An 18363-nucleotide genomic window follows, 5' to 3' on the forward strand; every position below is an offset into this window, starting at 1 on the left:
ATATATATATATATATATATATATATATATATATATATATATATATATATATATATATATATATATAAAATAGCAAATCCATTTTTAAAGGTCTGCTAAATCTAACGGGTTTAGATAAAAAGAAAATTGATCTTACCATTGAAAATAGTGTTTTCTTCTCACCCCTTCACAGCCAAGGATTGCGTCCACACGTTCACACTGCTTCGTTCAAATATCACACTCTTTGCTGTCTCATATATTGTGAATTGCTTCGTTCAAGCATCAACTTCGGTTAGATGTCTTGCTTGTGCTCCAAGATCTTCTCATCCATCATTTGCATAAAAAAAATGGCTTTAAAGGTTAAACTCTTCATCTAAAAACAAAAATACTAATAACCAATACTTAAAAATGTACTTTTGTTTCTATCACTTGTACAAAACAAAAACATCTTTTCAATGCACCTGCTGACAAAAGAAAAGGCAAAATAAAGAAAAATTTACTAGATATGATGACCAAAATGAAAACCAAGAGTGAGAGCTTAAAAGAAGCGTTCTTCATTATCAAATTTGCTTTGGTTTTTTTAACTTCAAAAATTCGAGCCTCGTTAAAGTTTGCTATGTGTCCCTAGGATTTAGCCGTACGTTTATAAAGTGGTAAACTACAAAATCTAGAACAATTAGTGATGCAGCGCATCTTCACGTCGTTGATCACCACCTCAACCACTTTGTTGTTTGTTTAACTCATGTTAATGGGCCTTAGGTTCATGGGTTTTTAAAACCATAATTTTGTCGTTAAATATTTAGACTAGGGTTTTCGTTTTCTTATTTAAAGAGACCTGAGTCTCATTAGTCTGTAATTATGGATTATTGAATAAAAGAGTTTTAAGAAAACTTTGTCAAAAGCCTAGAGAGGAGGATTCTCATCCCTAAGAGTTTGTGTTCAAGCCCTGCAAGGAGGACTTGCAAAACCACGTCGATATCGTTCCCGATCTTGGCTCTATTCTTATTGCTTCTTCGTCAAGTTACGACGTTCTAAGAAAGATCCGTTCGTGAATCCGAGTTCTCCTGGAAATCTAGCGTTCTCGTCCGTTAATTAAGCTTCCGCTCTCTATCAGTTGGTATCAGAGCAAAACTTAAAACATTATTACTTAAATTAGGTCATTTTGTTTTTTTGAGTAGAAAATCATACCATATAATTTTAAGATTTTAGATTAGGGTAAACAAATAATCTTGAAATTGAGTAGTAATTACTATGTTGCATTGATTTATGATCTCTTTTTTTGTAACTAGGTAAAATGTATTGAAAATTACCAATTCGAGTTAATCAATATCTAGCCATATTATCGTAAAGAAACCCCTACAAAAACCAGACATTATATAAGTGATACAAACTAAATTCATTTATATTTTTGATTAATTAAGTGATTTAATAATTATATTTAAAGCACTTAATTATCGTATACAAGAGAGATAATCAAGTAATCAAAGTAAATTTTGGTTCAAAGCATTAGTTATCTTATACAAGAGAAATAATCTTGAAATTGAGTAGCAATTAATGTTACATTGATTTTTGCTCTTTTTTGTTTTAACTAGGTGAAATGTATTAAAAATTTTACCAGTTTGAGTTGATCAATATCTAGCCATAATATTGTAAAGAACCCCCTATAAAAATGAGGCATCATTAACATTAAGTGATACAAACTAAATTATTTAATAATTGGATAAAGAAAATTGCATCTAAGACAATGAAGACAACTCCTTTGCTCATGGTTGTTGTTCTGTTGATGGCCTTGTCTTGTTCGAATGCTCAACCGATGCATCCTGACGACTGTTGGAAAAAGATTAAAAACGCACCACATGGATGTTTCAATAAAATAACAGGCGGTTTCATGAGATCGAAAAACAATGTTGCATAGTCGTTAATTCATTTGCTGATTTGTGTTGGCCGATCCTCTTCCCGAGCATGCCTTACATACGTTTCATGATTAAGGGCTTGTGCACTATCAAATATGGATTGCATTGAAATGTTGAGTATTTGCTTTGTTTTGATATTTCTTAAAAATGACAATTAAATATTGAATATAACTAGGATGTCGGCCCTTGCGTTACCGTACCGAAAAATGAAAACTTGAAATGACTAACATTGTTAATTTTACATTTCAAGTGAAAACTTTATGGTATTTCTTTAACTGTATAATATAAAAGTCATAAATAATGACTAAGATGAATCAACCAAATTAGTTAAATAAAAAATTTATTGTATATATAAAAATGAAAAATAGATTCAGTGACAATAATAATGTTAAAGATATATAAATCTAGGTTTATTGAATCATACTCAGATAATCAATTTTGAAAAATATTCACAGAAAACAAATTTTAAATCATTATCCTATCGAAATTTATTCAAAATAATAAGATAATTAGGGAGAAAGAGCTCATAGCTGCAATCAACAAAATTGACTAAAAAGATAAATCTATAAAAAAAAATAGAAATCACAATTAATTAAATAAATAAATTCTTGGAAGAGATGATCAATACAGGTTAGATGGAAAACGACAACAAACAAAAGTTCGATGAATGAATCAATAAAAAAAATCCAAAGTTTTTTAACAAAGATGAGTAAATCAATGTTGATTAACAAATTGAAAGAAAATAATAGTCAGAATTTTTAAATTTGAAGGTGTTTAACAATACTCAAAGAACAAAAACTTTTTTCAAGGTCCACAAAAATAAAATAAAATATATATATATATATATATATATATAAACAAAGAGATGTGAAACAAAAATGTGCAAAAATTAACAAAAAAATGTGAACATTGAAAGCTGGGAGTACGACGAAGAAACACAATCTGGATCAAAATATTGCAACTTTTACAATCATTAACAAATCTAAACAGTTAGATGAGATAATAAAAACAATCTCATCTGTTATATTTAAATTGACCCCTAAAAGTGAGTTTGCTATAATATATAAACATATAAATCTATGAAAAAACAGAAATCACAATCAATTACCTAGATTAATACTTGGAAGAAATTATCGATGAAGGTATAAATGGAAAACTTTACCAAACAAAAGTTAGATGAAAGAATCAATAAATAAAACAATCCAAATTTAAATGAAGATGAGTGAATCATGTTGATTAATAAATTTAAAGAAAATAATACTCATAATTTTTAAAACTTGGAGGTGTGAAACAATACTTAAAGAACAAAAACTCTTTTCAAAGTCCATAAAAATCTATATATACATTAAAAAAAAAAAGGTGTGAGAACAAAAATGTGTGAAGCAAAAAGGTGTGAAACTAACAACTGCAAACATTGAGAGCTAGGGATACAACGAAGAAACACAATTGTTAGATCAAAACATTGCAACTTTATATAAGCAAAGAGGTGTAAAACAAAGAGGTGTAAAAACTTACGGGTGTTAACATGAAAAGTTGGAGATGTGACGAAGAAACACAATTGTTGGATCGAAACTTTGCAACTTTTGAGATCATTAACAAATGGTGAGATCATTAATAATATAATACTCAAAGAACAAAAACTCTTTTCAAAGTTCATAAAAATCTGTATATATAAAAAAACAAAGAGATGTGAAAATAAAGAAGTGTGAAGCAAAAATGTATGAAAACTAGCAAGTGCAAACATTGAAATCTAGGGGTACGAAGAAGAAACACAATTGTTGGATCAAAACATTGCAATTTATATTTGTAAAACAAATAGGTGTAAAACTAACGGATGCCAACATGGAAAGTTGGGGGTGCAACGAAGAAACACAATTGTTGGATCGAAACTTTGCAACTTTTGAGATCATTATCAAAGGGTGAGATCATTAGTATATGCATTGTCACCAGTTCGAATGTTTGATCCGCCTCGCCTCGATGTCCAGTTAAATTTATGATTCGTTTGATCATATTTAATTTTATCACAACTGATTTTTAAAATTTTTAAAAATTGTGTATCTAAAAAAAAGTTTTGCCTTATTAATAGTAATTTAAAATTTTCTACAAGATAATATTTCATAAATGTCATCAATTATATATAATTTTAACCAAAATATATCAAATAAACCCATGCGTAGCGTGGGTTCAAAACCTAGTTATATTAAAACTTGAAAAGTGTTGAAAAAAGCCGTGAAAAGATTATGGTAACTCAGAAAAAAATAAAAGTAAAAAATTAAACTTTATATTATTTTAATTTTTTGTCAACCATTTGGTCACAACATGCTGACCTATTAACCAAATCCCTACATTCATAGGGAGCGAGACTCGATCCTTGGTGTGATGGTGTCTTGTGCATTAAGGACTTACCATTTGCCAAATTTTATATTATTATGGTAAGGAAATTTTATCTTAAGAATAAACATTATATATAATAAAAAAATAATTAAACTCTATAAGATGTCTAAATATTATTATTGGTTTGAGAAATTTCATTAAGTGTAGATCTAAAACGTGAGTATATGGGTGAAAATATAGTTCGGTTCGGTTTATATGTCCACTCCAAGAAGCTTCATCATCATCCACACACGATCGAGGAAGAGATTGAATGTGAGGATTTGGGGGTTACGTACGTACTCGTTTAATCGATGGCGGCTCCGTCGCCGTCTTCTCCTCCACAATTCCGATCTCTCGAAGCTTCTTACTCTCTCCGAACCTGTTCAAGTTTCTCTCAATTGAAACAAATCCACACCAGAGTCATCAAACACAATCTCACAAACGATCAGTTACTAGTTCGTCAGCTTATAAGTGTTTCTTCTTCATTCGGAGAAACCCAATACGCTTCTCTCGTCTTCAACCAACTTCAGTCTCCTTCTACCTTTACTTGGAACCTTATGATACGTTCTCTCTCTCTTAATCATAAGCCTCGTGAAGCTCTTCTTCTCTTTATCCTTATGCTCACTCATCATCACTCTCACTTTGATAAATTCACTTTCCCTTTTGTTATCAAAGCTTGTCTCGCTTCTTCTTCGTCTCTTCGTTTAGGTACCCAACTCCATGGTTTAGCTATCAAAGCTGGGTTTTTTAATGATGTCTTCTTCCAGAACACTCTCATGGATCTTTACTTTAAATTTGGGAAACCAGATTGTGGACGTAAGGTGTTTGATAAAATGCCTGGGAGAAGTATTGTTTCATGGACTACTATGCTTTATGGTCTTGTCTCCAATTCTCAGTTGGATTCAGCTGAGATTGTATTCAATCAGATGCCAAGGAGAAACGTTGTTTCATGGACTGCAATGATCACTGCTTATGTTAAGAACCGTAGACCTGATGAGGCGTTTAAGCTCTTTAGGAGAATGCAGGATGATGATCATGTTAAGCCTAATGAGTATACGATTGTTAATTTGTTGCAAGCTTCTACTCAGCTTGGGAGCTTGTCTATGGGAAGATGGGTTCATGACTATGCTCACAAAAACGGTTTTGTGGTTGATTGTTTCCTTGGAACTGCTTTGATCGATATGTATAGCAAATGTGGAAGCTTGCAGGACGCTAGGAAAGTCTTTGATGTGATGCAGAGTAAGAGTTTAGCGACTTGGAACTCGATGATTACTAGTTTGGGTGTACATGGATGTGGAGAAGAGGCTTTGTCTCTGTTTCAAGATATGGAAGAAGAAGCGAGCGTAGAGCCAGATGCTATCACTTTCGTTGGTGTCTTATCCGCTTGTGCTAATACAGGTAATGTAAAGGATGGTTTGAAGTACTTCACATGGATGATCCAAGTTTACGGTATCTCACCTATTCGGGAACATAATGCTTGTATGATCCAACTGTTGGAGAAAGCCCTCGAAGTTTATGAAGTTTCAGACTTGGTTGAATCTATGGATTCTGATCCAAACCACAATACTTCATTTGGTGATGATTACATGGATCAAGTGAATGAAAGACACGAAAGTCCGAGCCAGCATCAAATTATGTTCTCCAAGTGGGATACAGGCCGATTTTGAAGGTTCAGTGTCTCTTTACATATATATTTTTTCCTCTATTAAACAGATTCATTGATCATCTTTGTAAACTATACAAGAAAAGCTCCCGCAAAAGTAGTGTAATGTCATGTACAACTGTAAAAGGAATGGAGTTTAGATTTGCTCAAGCAGTGAAAATTGTAAATTCGATTCGATTTTTATTGAGCGCAATTCATGTCTGTGTTACTTGGATTTAACGCGTTAACGTAGCTAATGGCCTTATGATTATGAGTATGATATATCAATGTTAGTGGAACTTCAAGAGGATCAGCATCATTGAATAAAAGAGAAACAGAGATGCAAAAAGAAATATTATTCAGAAATTATTGATGAAACTGAGAGATATTACATAAACTCAGAAGTCAGAATTTTGGGTTTGGCTAAGTCTGGTTTGAGCAACAGCAACCTCAGCTTGAGTTTTGGCTAATTCATTCTGAGCATTCTGAACTTGAGTTTGCAGTAAATGAATAATGCCAACACATCCATAAACAGGATCATCTACTCTGCATTTTGCTTCAAAGCACAAAGACTCCACTGCTTCAGCTCTCGTCTGATCAGGAAGTTGCTGTTGTCAAAAAGATCACCAAAAAATCCAACATGAATACGCTTATATAGATATGCATAAACGTACGTACGTGATCTTAAATATGATTTTAGAGAAGATACACAAAAAAATATTGTAATAGATATATATACCTGAAGCATTTTGGAAACATTTCCAGCACCATAGATTCTGTGGATACATGCAAATTTTGCAGGATCGTTTGGAGGGAAGTAAGGTGCGAAAATGCAATCTTTTGGACATCTTCTTCTCAGATATTTGCAGGCAGCACATCTTTTTGGATTCATCACAGATCTTCTCAGAAAGAACACAAAGATTGTGAGATCTAGACAAAGGATTTGGCTATTTGTATCACTTTTCATTTCCTCTCTTTTCCAATTATTCCAACGGCTACTTTCCAGTTTCTGAATGTTGAGGACATTTACTTAAGGTAACACTATTAATGTTGATTTCTCTAAGTGATTAATTAGACTAATATTACCGTTGATGATATTACAGTACTGTTAAGGAAACATTAATGTTGTGTCGTTCTTCTCCTCAAGACTCAAGAGAATGAATTGCACTAACTGTCTCGCTCCTTTTGTTCAATAGTTCCGCTTCCGCTTCCGCTTCCGTCCTCTCGAATTAATGAAACAGTATTGCAGGTATCATATAAAAGTTTTTCGATGATGACTACTCATTTTCAGACCGGTGATAAGAGGTTGTTAAGACGTTAGTCATGGTGGAGAGCAAGAGGGGATGTTCACAATGTGATTCTCAAAATATGGATTTGTAATAGTAATAAACTCGATTCAAACTTGTTTACATTCTGTGCTTTATGAAACACATTTCACAGGTGTCAAACAAAAAAAATGAATATACAGAGATGTTATGTAATACAATTTGGGTTCTTGCAAGAATACACAATCGTGGGATGGTTTCCTAAAAACAGATTTTGCTACTAAAGCCATATATGATAACAGAAGAAAAGCACCTGAGATTCTGTCTCATAGCTTTCTGTTTTCACTACCTACTTAAGCCTTTGAAGAGACGGTCTTTTCAAGCATTCTTGTTCCTTCTTCTTCCATGGCTAGTTTGCTCCATCCTGATCCTCTCATGGACAAAATCTTAGCCCGTTCGAGTCCATTTCCTCTAAACCCTGTAATCTTCGAAGATACCATTGGCATCACTAGAATCGCAGATGCATTTNAACATTGCTGGTATCATATAAAAGGTTTTCAATGATGACTACTCATTTTTAAACCGGTGATAAGAGGTTGTTAAGACGTTAGTCATGGTGTTCTAAGGAGAGCAAGAGTGGCTGTTCACAAATGTGATTCTCAAAATATGGATTTGTTATAGTAATAAACTCGATTCAAACTTGTTTACATTCTGTGCTTTATGAAACACTTTTCACAGGTCTCAAACAAAAAAATGAATATACAGAGATGTTATGTAATACAATTTGGGTTCTTGCAAGAATACACAATCGTGGGATGGTTTCCTAAAAACAGATTTTGCTCCTAAAGCCATATATGATAACAGAAGAATTGCACCTGAGAGATTCTGTCTCATAGCTTTCTGTTTTCACTACCTACTTAAGCCTTTGAAGAGACGGTCTTTTCAAGCATTCTTGTTCCTTCTTCTTCCATGGCTAGTTTGCTCCATCCTGATCCTCTCATGGACAAAATCTTAGCCCGTTCGAGTCCATTTCCTCTAAACCCTGTAATCTTCGAAGATACCATTGGCATCACTAGAATCGCAGATGCATTTATAGAGTCTTCGCCAAAGCCCAATGCTGCTAAACAAGCAGTCTGCAAAGACAATGAAGTAAAAGAGTCGTTTTTGTTTTAGTAATGCTGGTAAAGCTCACAAGTAATGATACTTTCGCTTGTGGGTACCTTTGTCTTGGCAATTAGATCAGCTGCTTTCATATACATTCCATGTACTCTTGTGTCTTTGCTATGTCCATCTTCAGATGATTGTGGAATCAACCTGTTATTAAAGATCAAAAATAGTTAGTAGCTAAAACATGAAAAACTTCTGACTTAGGGACCTAACAAGAATGCAATGCTTACCTGTCCTCTTCTGTTGGTAGGCTCGAGGACACGATAGAGTCGAGAGATGATGAACTATCTTTTGTCTCGTTGCCTCTTGTATCATCAGGTGCTAGTAAAGAAATGCCTAAGAATACACACATCATTCCTAATATGAACATTGTTGTTCTTAGCGCATCAAAAACCTGTTTAAGGAAGAAGAAAATTATCTAAGCCTAAACCCACACCATTCTGTGACAACTTGATCAAAGTAATCATCTAGATCCGTTTTAGCCCAAAGTTAAAGAAAAGAGAGGAAAAGCATCACAATTTATATAATAGATGAACCTGAAACTCTTGAAAGTAGATGAATCCTGTACAGATGGAGAAGAAAGTCCAAGCAATCTGAAACATAGGAACTATGAGAATTGCATCATACAGAGACAATCCTTCATTCAATCTTGTCATCTGCAACACAAACACAGGAAAGACGTTAAAACTTCAGTAACTTTATCGTCTCAACGGCACACCAAAACAATTTCAGTAGATTATGGCTTTTACCCAGAATCCGGCTGTACTAAGAAATAAAAGAAGCATAGAGTATGTGAACCAGCTGTGCAATTGATAGCTACTAGACATGGCCAATCTCAGCAAGTTTGAGCTGGAAAATGAAACTCAAATTTAGCACCTGAAACTATCGGATTTTCAAGTAAAGCTCAGTAGATTTGCAAACTCACAGTGACTTGGCAAATAAAACCGAACATGATCCTATAGCACCCGAGACCACAGCATATGAGAAAGGAAGCAGCATCTTCCAATACGAGCTAATTTCTTGTCCGGGCATAGAAATTAAAACTTCTCCCTTCCTGAATATTTCGATTAAACTGATCACACAAGAGGGCAGATAGTTGAAAAATAGTGCAAGGCTACAATTCAAATGCAAGACTCACCTATAGAGGAAATGGTGCACGACTACTATAATAATCAAAATCCCACAGTAGACCAAGAACGTTACATTGCTATATTTCTCTGCCAACTGTTCGGGTGTGAAAACTAAGCACAGAAGACATACATTAGGTCACGCTTTGTGAAAAAACGATAGACCAAAACCTATCTGTTCAAGAATGGCTACCTGGTGACTGGTGATTACCAAAAGCTACAAGGAAAACGTTTCCAAGAACTATAAAGGCTGTAGCAACGAGTACTTTGTGACCAAGGCATACCAAAAATATTAGCAGAGCAGAGACTTAGTAAATCGGTTATGCATGTTAAAAGAATTGCAGTGAGGTTGTTTGCATACTTGACAGTCACCATTTTGTTCAATACAACATAAGCAAATGCTATGTTGGATACAAATTGAATGGATCCAAGAGCTGCTAGAAGAGACTGCAAAAGAGAGTGCGTCAAGGTAAGGAAACGGAATAGAAACCATAACGCAATCAATGAAATCATACAAATCACGCAAGTAGGCAGTGCCAAACAAAATCAATTTTACCTGAGCAGCATAACCAAACGAAATGAAATTGAGGCAATTCCCAAGAAGAAAGACTAGGATCCCTGTAAGTTTCCAACAACATTGGACTCAGAACTAGCTTCATATAAACACCAAAGGGGGGAAAAAAGGTCTCAAGACCAGAGAGCATACCAACTCTCCATGTCTGAAAATGTATAATTGGCTTTAATGGCATCTTCCCTCCGCCATTATCTTGTAGAGCTAACCTTTCTCTCTGATAGATTAAAACACAAAAAGTCTATATAAGCTTCACGAGATTAAAATGCAATCAAACAGTGGGTGGCTGAGGCAAATGCAGACCTCATTATGTCCCAATTTGAGAAGGTTTGTGCCGAAATTAATAGCAACACTTCCAAAAATGTTGATGAAAGCTCCGATGACCCATTCTCCCATGATTTTTTTAATACAGACTTGCTCAATTAGAGATCATCTAAAGCTGTAAACTTGAAAGAATCAACTAGCTCAGGCCCTCCTCATATGAATGAATCTTAGCCTTCAAAACCTACAAAGAGAAGAAGAAGCAGAAACCTAAGAAGGGGGCTATTTTGATGGTGATTTTCAAACACACAAAGCTTGCAGCTTTGATAAGGCAATGGGACAATCGTTGAATCTAATTGAAACAGAGATCAAAACTGAAACAAGGGTTTACGGAGATTAGCATAGAGAAGAGAAAAAGGAGGCAAAACCTGCGAAGAAGAGACCGATGATAGAGAGGAGCTTCAGATCCAGATCGATTCTAACAGAAGATGCAGATTTACTTACAAGTCCTCCTCCTCTCCCAACAAAGAAAACAAAAAAATTAACTATTTTTTTTTTTTTCCTTTTTTATGAAAATGAGATTTAAGCTTTAGCAAACCAAAATGGCGTCGACTAAAAGGAAGAAGAATAAAAATTGGATCTTTCCCCCAAAAATTGAAAATTCTAAAAAAAAGTTTTGATTTTTTCGTAAGGAAGACCCAATTGTGCCGATAAAGCTTCCAAACGACGGTGACGGGTTTGAACAACGAAGAAGACGACGACCACGACTACGCGATTTTGATCATACAAAAATGACGTTAGTGGTTGGGCCCTTTTGTGTTTAAATCTGTCTTCTTGCTGCTCCTCACGTTTTGTTTTGGGCTTTTTACCATTTTTACTCTCTCTCTCTCCTCTTGTTGAGAGACACACTCAATGGCCAAAAAGAAGCGACCTTTGGCGGGTGCGGGTCAAAATTGACTCTTTTGTACCTTTTAGTTTCATAGGAGAGAGAAAAAAAAAATGGAGGCTTCTGATGAAGAGGACGACGACTGGTTTGGTTCTCGTTTCAACGACGGTGTAAATGAAGAAGAAGAAGAAGAGGGTTTTGTGTTCTACGACGACGATGTTAAAGACGAAGAGGGTTTTGCGTCTGATTTCTATAAGGCTGGTTCTGATTGGTCTTGTTTAGTGGAAGAAGAAGATGAAGAGGTCGTTGTTTCTTCTGAGAAGAAGAAGAAGATGAAACAATCGAACTTGTTTCAGATTTGGGGTTTACAAGAGAGTTCTCCTGATACAACGAAGAAGATGAAACAAACTGACTTGTTTCAGATTTGGGGTTTACAAAAGCCTTCTCCTTTCACTTCACCTGCTTCTACTTCAGCGAAAAAGACGAATACTAGTCTTGGAAAGAGGCGTAGAGACTCTTTGTTTAGCAATGACTCGCCTAGACCATGTCCTTTTTACAAGAAACTGCCAGGTCTTCCTCTTCTTCTTCTTCTTCTTCTTCTTCTTCTTCTTCTTCTTCTTCGCATTCATATCCCTTAGTCGTTTTCTCTCTTTGCCAATTTCGTGAAATTTATGTAGGAACACCGTTCACTGTGGATGCGTTTCGATATGGTTGTGTTCAAGGATGCTCTGCTTATTTCCTTACTCATTTTCATGCTGATCATTACATTGGTCTCTCTAAAGCTTGGTCTCATGGTCCTATTTACTGCTCCTCTCTCACTAGTCGTCTTCTTAGACTTAGTCTCTCTGTCAATCCTTCGTAAGCACTTTGCTAATGCTATATATGTCTCTATAAGGACTTCCTACAAACTGTGTGTTGAGTTTTCAGTGTGGTGAATTCTGTGTGTAGGTTTATTCATCCATTGGAGCTAGACGTTGAATACAGTATTAATGGAATCAAAGTCACTTTGATTGAAGCTAATCATTGCCCTGGTGCTGCTCTTATTCACTTTCGTCTCATAGATGGAACGTGTTATCTGCATACCGGAGATTTCAGGGCTTCGAAACAGATGCAAACTCATCCTCTCCTCTATAACCAACGAGTTCATGTTCTGTATTTGGATACAACGTATTGCAATCCGAGATACAAGTGAGAGCAAGAATTTTTGAATAATAGAAGAACTCATGATGGATTTGAGGGAGCATGCTCGTAAATGTTTGATCCATCCTTTTTATGTTTAGGTTCCCCTCTAAAGAAGATGTCTTAAGTTATGTTGTGAGAATCACAAAGGATTTCCTCAGGAAGCAACCGAAGACTCTGATTGTGGTTGGTTCTTATAGCATTGGAAAAGAATGTGTTTATCTTGCTATTTCCAAAGCTCTTGGGGTATAAATTCCTGGAGAAATTCTCTTTTCTTTTAAGTCATCTTTTATGGACTTCCATGTTCTAACGTTGTGGGGATTTCAGGTTAAGATATATGCAAATGCTTCAAGAAGACGGATCCTGCAATCATTTGGTTGGGATGATATTTCTAAGAATCTTTGTACAGATGGGAAAACCACATGTCTTCATGTTTTGCCTATGTCATCATTGAAAGTTGAAGTATTTCTCTAAAACCAATATGCTTATATCAAGTATTATTCTATATAGTTTCCATGTCAACCTCTCATGATCTTATCTCTATTCTAATAATTTCTGAAGAGGCTCGATGAACACTTGAAGAACTATAGAGAACAGTATGGAGCAGTTTTGGCATTTAGGCCCACAGGTGAATTTTTTGCCTTTCCTTTTTTTAAAGGTTTTTTTGTTTAAACGATTGGTTCAAATAGTAATGTGTGTTTTCAGGTTGGACTTACTCCGAGAAAATAGGCGAACATCTTGATCTAATAAAACCAACTTCAAGGGGAAAAATCACCATTTACGGTGAGTTTGATTTTAGTAATGCACATAGCTCCTCTAGGTATCATCATGACTCGTGGGAGGCCAATTTGTCTGACTCTGTAGTTATGTATCTTTCTAGGGGTTCCATATAGTGAGCATTCAAGCTTCACAGAACTTCGTGAGTTTGTTCAGGTGTGTACCAAGAATGTTGTTATTTTCTTGTCTGTCCTCGATAAGTTTTACACATCTTTTAGCATTAACTGATTCCACTGTTACGCAGTTTTTAAGGCCAGATAAGATTATTCCGACAGTGAACAATGCAAATGCTGAAAATCGCGAGAAAATGCAATCATGTTTCAAGGAATGGCTCAGACGCTGAGACTCCTCCAGGTTGATGGATGATTTTTGCTTTCTATTGGTACGAAAAACAATATCTTTTGGTCATTCTATCTGTAATACTTCCCCCTTTTTTGCAGTTTATGAATCCTGATATGTTGATCATTAAAGCTTTCAAGGGATGCTTGATGATTCTGTAAGATCTTGGATATTCTTTGATCCAGAGGTTTATTCTTGGTTATTCTCTTGTATGGATCTAGTATATCATCATGTGGCTAAGTTCTTGTAGTTATGATAAGAGAACTAGAAAAGAGTCCAAAGAAACAATATTGTCTATATTCTACATTTAGTTATCTGTACCTAGAAGAAGGATTAGCATCAACATCAAGATGAATTGATCATTTGACACGACAAGCAATGAGTAGAGTTAATGCAAAGAAAGAATAAGATAACCAAATCGAGGGGGATTCAGTATCTGGAGATGGTGAACTACTATTATCGTCATTGCAAAAACTCCGATGATACTTCGTGATTCCTGTTTTAGTCACATTCAAACCATTTAGTTGCATCACTGGGAACTGGACCAATCCTGTCCAAGCAAGGGTTCCTAGTCTCACATGCATTGGCCTATGAGATTACTGTTTCAAAATCTTTTGTCCTTATGTGTTTGGTTGTTTCAGTCAGAGATATCAAACCAACGGATCCTATGAGTTAATATAATCTCTGTTTGTCTTTTTACTTTTGAGAAACACATTCAAGTCACAGGGTCTTAAACCATTTGCTTCTCATCATGTCTTAACTTTGTTTACAGAAGAAGCTTTCAATAATATATTACAATTGAGAAGTTTGATAAGCCTAAAGAAACGAAACTAATTAACTACTGAGCAGTACTGAGGATCAATTTGACGCTCTCCTCCTCTATTCGAAATGCTGGAAATATCAAGAAAGTCTTCCTTTGTGCTTCCTTCTTCTGCCATTACTCTTAGAAACTCTTCAAGCGCGCTCTGCATCCACTCATACCGACACAGCTCCAAGGCTTCTTTAACATTCAACTGTACATTTTTACAAACAACCCCCTTATCAGTATATGACAATGTAATATGACACAAACAGAAGCAACATTTTTGCGCTATTGTACCCATCTCCTCTCGCGGTTTTCTTGCTCTGGCCATGTCGCGAGTTCTTCCTTCACTTCTAACGCAAACATATAACCTTTGCATCCACCAGCTAAGCAGCAATCAGCTTCCATGCTGCTACTCTTGCTTCTAAATTCCCAAACACCTAATGGATCTTCCTAAATAACACACCAAAAGACAGACTCAATCTAAATCTATATACAAGAAGCTTTCTCGAAGCTATCGATAAAGTCTGTGTGTTGAGACAAGACAGGGAAACTAACTCTTAGTATTCCTTTAACTCCTGCTTCTTCCATGGCTTCACGAGATGCAGCTTCAAGAAGAGTCTCATCATCTTCCCACCCTCCCTGAACAAATAACGCGAGTATAAGATTCAAACAATAACACTTTTGCATATCGTTTCAAAATCAAGATATTAAGGATCAAAAAACCTTTGGGAAAACAAGATCGTGACGATTAGGAGATGAAACCATGAGAACTTCAAGCTTGTTTCCAAAGTCAACACTTGTTGAGTCCTCCTCCTCTTCATCTTTCACCAGCCTATATGGAATGCATCTGTCATCATCACATTCAACACATGAATTATTATGGTCTTTTTAGATTTCCATTATTGAAATTGAATTGAACAAACCAGACACACCGCATCACATCACATCACAAAGCATAAATTAAGGTCAACCCCGCATGAAAGTGAAAAGGTGAGAGAAAAGGATTTAAGTACCCAGAAACAAGACGGAAGTTGTTGTCATAACGTTGATGGTCTCGTCCTGTTCTTGCTGAAAGATTCGACATTTCTTTATAAAACCTGAAAGAGTCAACACCAAATTAACAAAAAAAAAAAAAAACACAAATTTCTCTGTAAGATCGAAGAAGAAGAAGAAGAACCACTTACAGGGAAAATGCAGAGGTCCCTAAGCTGTGAAAAAAAATCCTGTCTTTATCTATTTATTGGTGTCATCATAGCTTTTGCTTCCATGGCGAATCATCTTTGTTCAATAAAGATTCAATTTTTACGATTTTATCTTAACCCAGAACTGAAGAACCAAGGAGCTGAAAAACACAACCGGAAACAAAAACAAAAAAAAAAACTAAGAGAAATGAAAAAAGGAAGGAACGGTTTTGGTTTGTTAGCCATATGGGAAGAAGGAGAAAAATGAGCTTTTTCCGGTGACAAATTTAAGAGAGAGAGCAGCTGACGAAAGAGAGCATTCAATTCTTTTATTAACTAATATAAACCACTCGTTCTTTTTCACCTTTTTCTATTAAAAAAAAAAAAAAAAAAACGGAAAATCTACAAAAAAAAAAAAATAATAGAATATTTCAAATCCAGAAAATATTTACCTGATAGGTTTAACGTATATTAGTGGCATCAGCTGATTCGTCCTAGTGTAACTTCTTGCAACACGATTGACAGTCTGAGGCACAAATTCAAGTACAAGATTCAAATAAACCTCTTCATTGTCAGTTCTTGAGAAGAAGCTAGGCTTTAAAGCAACGACATTGGGATGGTCTAGCATCTTCATTATTTGTAGTTCCCTGTTCTTGTACCGCTTGTCTTGAAGAACCTTCTTGATGGCATACATTTTAGCCTACCAAAAGGAAACATAAATGTGCCGGGAATGGAGCCAAATGAATAGAAAGAACATCATGGATGTTAAATTAACTTACTTGGAGCCAAAGGAACTAGTACCAACGACATGTTCTGATATATATAATTGACTGTCTGTCAATCCAAAGATGGAGATCATGAAATTTTAGAGTTTAATTGTTGATTAATCTAATTGTGTATTTTTGTTCTTGAATTTAGTTATCCTAAATAGTATTGTAAACTTCATATTTGTATGAAGTTTAAGAGAGCATAGAAAATTATGACTTATGATCTCTAATATTGTTAATGGAAAAATAAGAAATGGAAAATTATGTATTTTTCATGCAAAGAAAAAAAGTTCATGTATTTTCGTTAACGGTCGTAACGGAGAGGAGAAAAAATTGGAAAAAGATAATAGTTGGTGTACTTTTTATCAACTAAAAAATAGTCTTTGTATTTTTCTAACAACAAAAAAAAATTCCTGTTTTTTTCTGGCAAATATTAAATAGTTGGTGTTTTTTTAGGAATATTTATTTTATATGATTGATTTGTCACTAAAACTAGTCTATATTAATGTTTCTTTTTCTTTTTCGTTTTTTTGTTTCTTTAAGGTTGATATAGATACCTCTGATGCCGCTTATATGATGGATTATCGGGATTCCTTAGACATGGATTACGGAGTAATAATATTTTGGGAAATTGATACCAGTCCTTTAGAGAGTATAAATCAGGTGTAGACTATATTTGATAACATCACTCAATCTCTCAAGAAGATAGATCTGCTGTTTTTTCTGCGTAAGGTTACAACTTATGGGAATTTCTCTAAATACAAAGGAGATGCCAGCATCTTTGAGAAAGAGAAGTATAATAAGTAATATGCATGAACAATTGAATTATGCATTTTTAATCAAATTTGTGTAGAAAAAAATAAAGAAATATTAAACTCCTAGTGTAATAGATAAAGTGTTACTTACTACTTAGAGCACCAAAGAAAAATTACAGTATATGTTGCTAGAGTTTTTTTAATCTATGAAAAAATTGGAAATCGATATATTTAACCTTCCAAAACGGACGTGAAGGATTGAATCATGATATTACTTATAATGAAATTTCGTGAATGTAGATACATTGAACCAATGCCAACGGAAAACAATTTGAAAGTCGGATATATGGTTGGTGACTTGTGATAAAAAAATGCTCTGATTTTGTTCAAGGGTGACTTTATCTTATGAGTAAGAAAAAATACACAATAAAAATTACAAAGAATGTGGTAATATTATTGATAATTATCCAATTATCAAATAAGGAAAAGTCAAAAGATTTAATCATACATATCAAAAGATGTAGGAGACATGAATGATAAATTTTGTTCACTTCTAAATACAATAATTTTTTTATTGAGATATATATATATATATATATATATATATATATATATACTAGATTAGGTCCGTGCATTAACGCGAATATAAGTTAAATATGTAAAATTTTAAGCTATATTCAAAATATTTAAAAAAAAAAAAAACGGATTTAGAGTTCACACACTCAATCTTGCAATACAATTTCTTTGCATCCCTATTATATAAGTAAAAAAGAAGTACAAAATAGACAATCGGGTCAATTAAGTGAAAATAACCTGAAATTAAAGAAACGGATACGGATAAAAATAAACCCGCGACGAATTAAATGGGTCATTGGGTTATCAAAAAAAAAGGAAACTTCAATAAATAAAAATCATAAATGTAAAACATCAATAAATTTCTCACAAACGATTCCTACCGATTATTCCATTAAATAAAATTATCATTAACTGCTTCCATAAATCTTAACAAAATATTCTACATATGGCATACTAATTTCGAAAATATTGTTCAGTCATGAAATTTAGGAAACATATAAAGTTAAGTAATTATTTTAGATTCATCGTATAAAATTTGCATTTATTAAAAGCTTAACAATAAAATCTAAGGGGGAGGTATTGATTTAGGATTTAGAAAGAATTTTAATGACTTTAAAAGTTAGGTAAAATATGTTGTTATTCAATCAAGACTTTTAAAAACTCTTTAAAAATTTGGTGTTATTGGTTGTGGATTGTTAATGAATTCAAATTTTATGTTAATGGTTTAGGATTTTATATCATTTCCTTCATAACAAAAGTCATGAAAACTCTTTCATCAAATAGAAAGATTTTACAAGATT

The 18363-nt window shown here is 34.2% G+C and overlaps 5 protein-coding genes across 7 annotated transcripts; 2 read left to right on the top strand and 3 right to left on the bottom strand.

The window, feature by feature from the left end:
- Window positions 4451–6129, top strand: LOC104790299 (pentatricopeptide repeat-containing protein At3g26630, chloroplastic-like). The gene has a single exon (XM_010516020.1). It carries the CDS (start codon window positions 4577–4579, stop codon window positions 5930–5932), a length of 1356 nt encoding a protein of 451 aa, XP_010514322.1. The 5' UTR covers window positions 4451–4576; the 3' UTR covers window positions 5933–6129.
- On the bottom strand, window positions 6306–6799 carry LOC104790298 (LOB domain-containing protein 24-like). Its single transcript, XM_010516019.1, has 2 exons — window positions 6647–6799; window positions 6306–6515 (listed from the first exon to the last, which is right to left on the bottom strand). Exons 1-2 carry the CDS (start codon window positions 6797–6799, stop codon window positions 6306–6308), a joined length of 363 nt encoding a protein of 120 aa, XP_010514321.1.
- Window positions 7266–11041, bottom strand: LOC109124653 (probable magnesium transporter NIPA8). Of its 3 annotated transcripts, XM_010516023.2 has the most exons (14): window positions 10727–11041; window positions 10341–10542; window positions 10173–10254; window positions 10023–10084; window positions 9828–9913; window positions 9660–9733; window positions 9478–9580; window positions 9265–9393; window positions 9089–9188; window positions 8876–8995; window positions 8570–8733; window positions 8393–8486; window positions 8234–8305; window positions 7266–7669 (listed from the first exon to the last, which is right to left on the bottom strand). In XM_010516023.2, exons 2-14 carry the CDS (start codon window positions 10431–10433, stop codon window positions 7526–7528), a joined length of 1323 nt encoding a protein of 440 aa, XP_010514325.1. In that variant the 5' UTR covers window positions 10434–10542; window positions 10727–11041; the 3' UTR covers window positions 7266–7525. The 3 variants fall into 3 exon arrangements, with proteins under 3 accessions (XP_010514325.1, XP_010514324.1, XP_010514326.1); XM_010516022.2 differs by lacking the exon at window positions 7266–7669 and having other exon boundaries at window positions 7810–8305; window positions 10727–11038; XM_010516024.2 differs by lacking the exons at window positions 7266–7669; window positions 9478–9580; window positions 9660–9733 and having other exon boundaries at window positions 7810–8305; window positions 10727–11038.
- On the top strand, window positions 11206–14157 carry LOC104790301 (DNA cross-link repair protein SNM1). The gene is made up of 10 exons (XM_010516021.2): window positions 11206–11754; window positions 11862–12042; window positions 12133–12372; window positions 12465–12609; window positions 12691–12825; window positions 12925–12991; window positions 13069–13146; window positions 13244–13296; window positions 13385–13494; window positions 13581–14157. Exons 1-9 carry the CDS (start codon window positions 11298–11300, stop codon window positions 13481–13483), a joined length of 1455 nt encoding a protein of 484 aa, XP_010514323.1. The 5' UTR covers window positions 11206–11297; the 3' UTR covers window positions 13484–13494; window positions 13581–14157.
- LOC104790303 (nudix hydrolase 13, mitochondrial-like) lies at window positions 14152–15783 on the bottom strand. The gene is made up of 6 exons (XM_010516026.2): window positions 15469–15783; window positions 15298–15381; window positions 15008–15131; window positions 14840–14923; window positions 14579–14734; window positions 14152–14492 (listed from the first exon to the last, which is right to left on the bottom strand). Exons 2-6 carry the CDS (start codon window positions 15366–15368, stop codon window positions 14310–14312), a joined length of 618 nt encoding a protein of 205 aa, XP_010514328.1. The 5' UTR covers window positions 15369–15381; window positions 15469–15783; the 3' UTR covers window positions 14152–14309.

Source organism: Camelina sativa, chromosome 6, assembly GCF_000633955.1.
Source record: "Camelina sativa cultivar DH55 chromosome 6, Cs, whole genome shotgun sequence".
Lineage (NCBI taxonomy): Eukaryota > Viridiplantae > Streptophyta > Magnoliopsida > Brassicales > Brassicaceae > Camelina > Camelina sativa.